Source organism: Triticum dicoccoides, chromosome 5A, assembly GCF_002162155.2.
Source record: "Triticum dicoccoides isolate Atlit2015 ecotype Zavitan chromosome 5A, WEW_v2.0, whole genome shotgun sequence".
In the NCBI taxonomy this organism is placed as follows: Eukaryota; Viridiplantae; Streptophyta; class Magnoliopsida; order Poales; family Poaceae; genus Triticum; species Triticum dicoccoides.
In genome coordinates, this window is record NC_041388.1 from 566,679,899 (window position 1) to 566,688,549 (window position 8,651).

Sequence of the window (8,651 nt, forward strand, 5' to 3'; positions counted from 1 at the left end):
GCCTCCCCCATTGGCCGCCGGTTGGGGCGGCGGGAAGGGGGCGGGTGGGGCGGGCGGGAAGCCGGGTGGCACCGGCTGGGGCGGCGTCGGGCGGGGCGGTGGCGGGGCCGAACCCCCGCGGGTGCCGACAACAAGGGCGGTGTGGGTCGCGCGCGTCCTGGCTGCCCGCATCCGGCGTTCCTCTAGCTTGAGGTACGCGACCACCTTGCCAAAGGTGGGCTCCGGGATGAGGGTGAGGTTGGAGGCGGCGTTCCCGAAGTCCTCGTTGAGGCCGCCGGAGAGGGTGCTGATGAGGAGCTCGTCGCCGATCTTCTCCCCCAGATCACGGAGCTCATCGGCGAGCTTCTTGAGGCGCATGCAAAAATCATCGATGGACGAGTCAAGTTGCTGGCACCCGTAAAACTCACCATAGAGGAGGACCTTGCGCTGCAGCCGATTGTCGGTGAAGAGGCCGTTGAGCTTGGTCCAGACCGCATGGGCGTCGTCGTCGTCGTTCACCACGGTGTGGAAGATGTCGCTGGAGATGGTGAGGTAGAACCAGCGGATGATGGTGGCGTCGAGGATCATCCACTCCTCGTCGTGGATCATGAGCGCGGAGTCCACGGTGCCATCCACGTGGCCGTGAAGGAGGTACTCACGGAACACGAGCGAAAAGTACCGCTTCCACGCGGAGTAGGAGGCGGTGGTGTGGTCAAGCTTGACCGGGACGCGCTCATGAATGTTGAGGTCGCGGACGAGGGTGACATCGGGACCGGCGAACGGGTTGGAGACGGTGGAGGAGGAGGAGCTCATGGTGGCGGCGATGATCGGGTTTGGGAGGAGGGAGAGAGGGGCGGCGCGGGTAGGAGGCGGAAGCGGTGTTAGGCGGCGGCGGCGGCGGCCTCGGGACAGGAGGCGGCGGCGGCGGCGAGCAGGGCGGGTGGGCGGCGGCGGCGGTTACCAGGGCGGCGGCGGCGGCCGAGGGTAGGGCAGCGGCGGCGGCGGCTGGTGACGGCGGCGGCGGCTAGGGTTAGGACCTTGCTGCGATAGATACCATGCAGAGAGATAGGTTATGGGCTGTGCAATCGCAATGTATTGATCGGTGCACCAGGCACGTATATATAAGTACAAAGGTGGGCCACAACCTCAACTATACAAGGAATACAGGAGGTAGACCCTACACACACATATACACGTACACCATATACTCAACAAGAAGTTTTGGCAGCTCTTAAACTGCCAAAACGTCTTACAATTAGAAACAGAGGTAGTATTAGTTAAACTGTTTCCATAGTTTTGGGCACAATTGTCGCATTCTAGTGATCCCGAAACTGTTTTGAGCGCCAAATGATTGACCATCAATTATGCTTTTAACCAAATACAATTTGTTACATCTTGAAAGCAAATATAAGAATCTAGAGCCGAAGCTACAGCTAATGCAGGTGTATTATATGTAACTAATGCAGGGTGTATGCAGGCTGTTAGTTTCAAAATTGTTCTTGTATTATGGGACGGGGGGAGTAGTTCAGAAGGCCGAGTAACATGCACCCTGCATTAGTTGCAGCTTTGGCTCTAGAACGGGTTGCTGTCATCTGTCAAAACTCTCTTGAACTTTTTCTTCCTTGCGTCTGGCTGAGGCTGGGAGAAGGCGCTGATATGATGTTCAGTCTGAAATGTGCAAGTCTTGTTTGGTTATCTTTTATATACTCTGGGAGGAAGGATGTCTTGAGGTTAGACCTATCCGCTATAAGCTTTGCTGAGACAGCCTCGATGCGTTGACCCATGCAAAGCCAAGAACACTATTCTTTTGTTAGCAGAACACTCTTTTCTTAACTCGTGATCTTGAAACAAGAGGTAAAAACCACCTTCTGACTCTGTGAGATGGGATTATTTGATGGACTTGCTTCGTCACCACCAGTCTCCGAGCCGGTTTCGAGATTGGGTCTCCGCCCTCCTATCCACGGCCTCATCTAGAGTTTTGTTAAATGGTGTTGCTGGTGATCCAATTAAGCATGGCTGCGGTCTTCGACAAGGGGATCCTCTCTCCCCTCTGCTCTTTGTCCTTGCTATTGATCCGCTCCACCACATCCTCGCCAAGGCTACCGAGCAAGGCTTGTTGCATCCTCTTCGTGGTCGGCCCATCCGTGCATCCTTGTATGCGGATGATGCTGCTATCTTTGTGGCGCCGATCAAGGATGATATTCACTACTTGGCTTCGACTTTGAGCTCCTTTGGGGAGGTTACTGGCCTGGTCACCAACTGCGCCAAAAGCCTTGTGGCGCCCATTCGCTGTGGAAACATCGACCTCGACAACATACTACAGGCCTTCCCGGCAGTCCGTACTACTTTCCCCATGCGATATCTTGGTCTTCCGTTGTCGGTCACAAGACTAAAGCGCATCCACTTTCAGTATTTGGAGGACAAGGTGGCAGGCAAGCTTCCGCCTTGGTCGGCGATGCATGTGGCTACACCGGGGCGCATTATTTTGGCCAAGGCCGTGCTCACTGCCATTGCCATTTACCACCTCACGCCTCTAGATCTTCCGGTTGAAGTGATGAAGAAGATCGATAGCCTGCGACGTGCCTACCTTTGGGCGGGCTGTGATAAGGTGACCGGCGGAAAATGTAAGGTTAATTGGGATCTCGTCTACAAGCCCAAGATTTATGGTGGACTGGGAGTGCTCAACCTCCAAAAATTTGCAACCGCCCTGCGTTTGCGTTGGCTGTGGCACGAATGGGATGAACCACCTAAGACTTGGTCTGGCTCTGGAACACCTTGCACTAGCAACGATAAAGATCTCTTCGCGGCTGCTACACGGGTGTGCATTGGAGATGGAAACAAAGCTAAGTTTTGGGAATCTCCATGGTTGGACGGCCTCCGGCCTAAAGATATTGCACCAAAGATTTTTGAGCTGTCAAAAAAGAAAACGTTCTTGGTCAGGAAAGCTCTTGACAACAACCTTTGGGTCCGCCAAATTGACACTCGGCAGGGGCTAACCTTGGACCATATTCAACAATTTGCAACACTTTGGGAGATGCTTGCGGATGTAAACCTCAACCAGGGTAGCCAAGACACAATATCTTGGAAGTTCACCAACAGTGGCGAGTACTCCGCCTCCTCGGCTTACATGGTGCAGTTTGTCGGTCTCTCATTTTGCCCAATGAATGCTACAATCTGGAAGATGTGGGCTCCTCCGAAGTGTAAATTTTTTGCTTGGTTGATCTTCCAGAATCGTGTTTGGACAGCCGATCGTTTGCTGCGCCGAGGTTGGCCAAACTGTAATTTGTGCCCTCTCTGCAAGCAAGTGCAAGAATCTGCTACTCATCTCCTATCCCAATGTAGGTTCACTGTCCGGATTTGGACTGAAATTTGCACTTGGCTTGGCATCCTTGACTCATCACCAATGCTTTGGCGTCATGAAGACTCAGTTAAAGATTGGTGGCTTAAGGCGGTTAGTGGGGGAGGTGACCACAGGAAGGCCACCGCCTCCTTGATGATGCTTGTCTCATGGGAAATTTGGAAGGAGCGCAATGCAAGAATTTTTCAGAATGTCTCCGCTCCGACCTCTATTGTTATTGCGAAAATCAAGGAGGAGGCTCATCTTTGGACTTTGGCAGGAGCGAAGCAGCTTAGTATTGTTATGTCGCGAGAGTAGACCTTTTCGTTTTTGCCGCCCCGCGGCTATGTCTAAACCTTCTTCTTAATCAATGAAAATGGCAAGTCTTTTGCCTTGTTTCAAAAAAAAAAACCACCTTCCAAGAAGAGTTTTTGAGACTAATGAGAAGCCGAGCTCCTTCTCCGCCTTCTCTGCTAGAACCTCCACACCTTGTGTCCCACTTGGATGAATGAACTAGGCATATTTGAGGAATTCACATTGGCTTGGTGGAATACCCTACGTTTGGACGTCCAAGCGACATTCCGAAGGTTTATGCTCACGCCCTCGATTTTAACCAAAATTGCTTCCCAATGACTCACTAGTAATTTATAATTTATAGTTTTTTCTTGGAAAATGTACGACTTTAGTTCATTTAGTCTTTTTCTGAGAAGTTCATTTAGCTGTTTATTTTTGAGGGGAAAGAAGTTCATTAATAAAAAAAAAAAGATGACTCATGGACAGGAAAAACAAATAGACCATACTGCATTTTTTTTGAGGGGTTATAGACCATATTGCATGGGCTAGGCAAAAATGCTGCTGGGTAGGGCTAGCTTGGGCCTCAAACCCAAACATACATACCCTCGCCACTTGGGCCTTGGCTCTCTTCCCTCGCTAGCAGTACATCTTTTTCTCCAAGTCAGGAGGAGGTCCGTGCGGTGCGGGAGAGCGGCACGGCGGCGGAGAAACCTCGGCGACCCGACGACGGCGCAGGTAAGCTTCGCCCCGTTCGCATCTTCCCCCACCTGTGCTCCCTCCCGCCACCCCCACCCCATCCCGTCCCCCCTCCCTCTCCTCCGTGGCGCCTCCCTCGCCTCTCTCCTCTGACCCACCCTAGAACAGCAAGGCCTAAAATCCTAACCATTTCCCTCCCGTTATCGCAGGTTGGCTCCAGTTCGGCGTGGTGAATCTGCAGCGGCGGTCAGATCAAGGAAAGGTAACGGAAATACCATCCATGTGTTGTGATTTTCTGCGACCAGATCCGCCCCTGCTCCGGGCGCACGCACACAACCTGTTCGACGCATTGCTCGTTTCAGCATAAAGTCGTTTCACCACACGCTGCTCTTTTAGTCTGATGACTTGTTTGTTCCTTAGACGATGCCGTGATCGCCAACAAATTCAGTGCATCTTTGCGTAGCATATAGTAACCTACTCTGTTTCTTTGAAGCAAAATTTCACGCTTCATAGTTATTCAGGGAACTCGGTTTCTCCCAGATTAGGTGGTGCCACAATGTTTCCTCTCTTTCAAAGAAAATTCCGCAGTTCACGGTTGTTGGAGGAACTCTGTTGCTCCTGCGCTACACTAGCTAGTAAAACATCATCCATATGCTCTGCTCTGCTCTTTTCCCCAGATGTTCGGTTCAGATGATTCATTTCTCTCGCATTGCCTGTTTATTGTATTGCTCCTGTGGGCATTTGTTATGGACTTAGAGTACTGATTGTCAGTAGCCAGCCTTTGCTATTGCATAGAAACTCACACTTGTAAGTGATATGGCAGGATGGGTCGGAAAGCTGGGTTGTACATAAACCCAAAGAAGTTTGGCGGCATCGTTAAGCCTTGCATGATGGAGATGACGGCCTTCCTCAACTGCCTCGCCTTGAACAAGCAGATCGATGAAAAGTGCACGAGGCAGAAGGAGCTCTTGATCACCTGTACCCAGGCTCAGGTTATGATTCACTCTTCTAGTTCTCTGAATGTTCTTGCTTTCACTTGAAAGCATTAAGCCATCCATTCTAACGCTTTTCCTAATGTTACTTGTGGCTTGATTGCAGAAGGGGAGGCCGAAGAACGCGGCCAAGACCATCAATTACCATCTTCAGAGGCTCGGGCGCGACAAGTTCCACTAGTTTCGGTGGAACCGAGACCATCGTTATCCTTTCTATCTCTTATGTCCGGACAGCAATAATCTTCCAAGTAGCTTTGCTGAATGAGCAGTAGACTTTAGACAATGGTTTAGTTTGAATCAATTTTGGATGTCAGACTTGTAAGGCATCAGCATAATATCGATACCTTCTCCTCCTGATATGATACGCACTTTGCTGCTGCTTCCTTTATTGTTTTGTTTTTGAGACAAGAGTGTGCACGAAACGGATTGATTGATTACATAACTTGGCTGGAGTATCAGGATCTCTACTAGCAAGGTACTATTGATTCGCCCAATTGCAATGATGGTGTTTGCAAGTCAGAAGAGCCGCTGATCTACAGTACTTTCCACTGAAACTATTATTAGTTCGTGCTCAACACCGGAATGCCTGAATTCTCATCAATACAAACTTCAACCAGATACAGCTTGTCACATCTTAAAACACAACACAAATTAGCCCAGGTCCAATATAACAATTGAACCATCGCAAGTACTACAACACATATTAGCAAGAAGATACAAGACACGCTGCTTTTCTCACACAACAGGCTGATCAGTTGTAGCTTTGGCTCCAGAATGGGTTGCTGTTCTTCTTCTCATCATAGAAAGGGTTGGTGAAATGCTCACTGTCAAGGCTCTCCTGGACTTTCTTCCCCTTGGCATCTGAGAAGGCCCTGGGGTTGAAGTTGTCCTCATCAAAAGCAGCCGCCCAGCCCTCGTCACCGCCGGCGATGTCCTCCTCCCCCCTCTGCTTCTCCATCTCCTCGACGTGCCCCTTGAACTCCTTTTGCGCGGCGTCGATCACGCCTTCCCCGTTCTGGTCACACCATGCCCTGCAAAAACCAGTAATGCCAATAAGAATCGCGAAAAAATGTTCAATCTGAATGGGGAATGGTTGCTTGATTGTTGAGGAATGATGAGGAATGCTTGTTTGAGTGTTTTTATGTACTTTGGGAAGAATGTCTTGAGGTCAGACTTGTCTAGTGGGAGCTTTGTTGAGATGGCCTCAATCTGTTGATCCCTGCGCAAAGCCAAGAACACTCGTTTTAGCACATCAAACCAGTGTTGCAATTAGAACAAGAAGAGTTTTCGAGATTTACGAGAAGTTGAGGTTCCGATTCGTCGATGATAGCTCGGCCTGAATCCTTGAGAGCTCCTTCTTTGTCTCCTCCACCAAAACCTTCAGTACAAGGTTCAAATACAGAGGCTCAAAATTCAATTTTGTACTGGCAATCACAAATGATGTTGATTTGCTCAATGGCAATGCTGTTGTCTGCATATTGCTATACACAAATTCAGAATGGCCAAGGATTTGCAGTACCTTATCATTCGCCAAATCGGAAGAAGAGACATCGCCGGCGGCAGCAGCTGCAGCAGCATGAAGCTTCTTCTTGGCCCTCTTGGCATCCGGGGCGGGGCTCGCCTCAAGGCGGCACTCACTGTATGAAGATCGCGGCGGGGCGGAGTCGCCGCCGGCAGGGGCATCCTCATTGCCACCGGCGCCTGACTTCTTCCACTTCTTGAGCCCATTGAACCCCCAAGAGCTCTTCTTCTTGCCTTTCTCATCGGCGGATCCCTCCACCGCCGCCGCAGGCTCCTTGTTCTCGCCGCAGCCGCTGCCGTGGAACATGGCCGTCAGGTGCCTCCTCTTCCCCTTGTCGGCCTTCCCGGCGGGCGTCGCCTCTGACGGCGGGATCTCGGCCATGAGGACTGAAGCGTGGTTGTTCTGGTCCACCTGGGCCAGCGGCGGCCGCTCCTGCTCCTTCTTGCCTCGGCTCTTCCATGGCGAGATGAAGGCCTTGTGCTTGGGCTTCTCGGCGGAGGGCGACGGCGGTGGGTCCTGGAGGTCGATCTCCGACCACTCTTCCGCGGAGGACCTGGTCGCCGGCACGCCGCCGGCATCGTCCGCGTCGGGGCAGTCGACGACGACGCCGAGCGCGGCGAGGCGCTGCACGAGGGACCTCTTGGCGGCGTTGTACTCGGCCGGCGAGACGCACTTGGCGCGGAGCAGCTCCTGCGCTCCCAAGAACGAACGGAGCAAAGATCAGTACAAATTTCTTAGCCAAGAATCGCGGCTCGATAATGGGAGCGGGGAAGCGAAGGATGACGGGGAGGGGGAGAGGCGGTGGGCACCTGGAGGAAGAGGAGCTTGTCGCGGAGGATGGGCGGGTGGTCGGCGGGGCCCTGCGGCGGCGCGGAGAGGGCGGCGAGGAGGGATGCGCGGAAGGCGTGGACGTCGGCGGCGGGGACGATGCCCTCGCGGTGGAGCGCGGAGAGGTGGAGGATGCGGTGGAAGGAGTCCTGCTGCCACTTGAGCGCGTCGGCGTGGCGGCGCGCGGCGGCCTGGTCGGCGGTGAGGCGCTTGCCGGGGCGGCTGAAGATGGACTTGCAGACGGACGCGATGGTCTCCTGCAGGCCCGAGTAGTACGTGGGCGTGTACGTGTACCCCATCGCCGCGGCGCAGAGCGAAGGAGCTCGCTCGGTTGGTTGCTTGCCGCGCCGGCGAGCTGTGGTGTGGCGTCGGGGGCGTGAGCAGGGGAGCGTGCTCGCGAGGGAGAGAGATCGGAGGTGAAGAGGGAGAAGGAGGATGTGGTGAGGGAGGGAGGGGGGACGGGGGATTTTGTTTGGGCGTTGGCCGCATCCCCAACGGTTGGGGGGGACGGAGGAACTAGCCGTTGAGACGGATCGGCTGAATCTGGCTGCCTGTGGTGCCCACACACAAAGAGAAATGCTTTGAAATGCCTATTGACACTGATGTCATACTCTACTTGCCAAGTTTCTTGTGTTTACTAACTGGGATGTTAAGTGTTTTTTGTCAATCCGATGATATATGCCACTACTCGTTTTGTGTATGTAAAAAGCGGATTTGCTATTTCTCATGTGCTTGAAATTCTTTTTCGCGTCAGTCACTTTTCTCCTCCTTCCTTCCCTGTTGGCCGGACCTCGCCGGAAGAGTCAGCCCCACCCCACCATCTATCTTAGGGTGAAGTAATAGCCGCATTATCTATCTTAGGGGTGAGGGGTGCATCGGATCGTCGGAGTTCTCCATTGGTGCAACGGGGCTTAGAGGGATGGACGGGCGGCGGCCAGCAATGACGGTGAGGGGAGGTCGAGGGGAGGGCGGGGCGGCGCGCAGTAGCGCTGGCCGGCCGATG

General features: G+C 53.0%; 2 protein-coding genes across 2 annotated transcripts; one reads left to right on the top strand and one right to left on the bottom strand.

The window, feature by feature from the left end:
• Window positions 1-4,235: 4,235 nt before the first annotated feature.
• Window positions 4,236-5,692, top strand: LOC119302877. The gene is made up of 4 exons (XM_037579924.1): window positions 4,236-4,345; window positions 4,516-4,568; window positions 5,130-5,298; window positions 5,405-5,692. Exons 3-4 carry the CDS (start codon window positions 5,131-5,133, stop codon window positions 5,477-5,479), a joined length of 243 nt encoding a protein of 80 aa, XP_037435821.1. The 5' UTR covers window positions 4,236-4,345; window positions 4,516-4,568; window position 5,130; the 3' UTR covers window positions 5,480-5,692.
• A 140-nt stretch (window positions 5,693-5,832) lies between these two features.
• LOC119302875 lies at window positions 5,833-8,115 on the bottom strand. Its single transcript, XM_037579922.1, has 5 exons — window positions 7,630-8,115; window positions 6,818-7,510; window positions 6,597-6,676; window positions 6,446-6,517; window positions 5,833-6,329 (listed from the first exon to the last, which is right to left on the bottom strand). Exons 1-5 carry the CDS (start codon window positions 7,945-7,947, stop codon window positions 6,050-6,052), a joined length of 1,443 nt encoding a protein of 480 aa, XP_037435819.1. The 5' UTR covers window positions 7,948-8,115; the 3' UTR covers window positions 5,833-6,049.
• Window positions 8,116-8,651: the final 536 nt, after the last annotated feature.

Bases quoted from the DNA above. Each gene is read 5' to 3' on its own strand.
- LOC119302877 (XM_037579924.1), top strand. From the start codon at position 5,131: ATGGGTCGGAAAGCTGGGTTGTACATAAACCCAAAGAAGTTTGGCGGC. The intron at 5,299-5,404 runs GTTATGATTCAC...GCTTGATTGCAG, and splicing joins TCACCTGTACCCAGGCTCAG to AAGGGGAGGCCGAAGAACGC.
- LOC119302875 (XM_037579922.1), bottom strand. From the start codon at position 7,947: ATGGGGTACACGTACACGCCCACGTACTACTCGGGCCTGCAGGAGACC. The intron at 7,511-7,629 runs GTGCCCACCGCC...TTGGGAGCGCAG, and splicing joins ACAAGCTCCTCTTCCTCCAG to GAGCTGCTCCGCGCCAAGTG. The intron at 6,330-6,445 runs GTACATAAAAAC...TGGTTTTTGCAG, and splicing joins CTCAAGACATTCTTCCCAAA to GGCATGGTGTGACCAGAACG.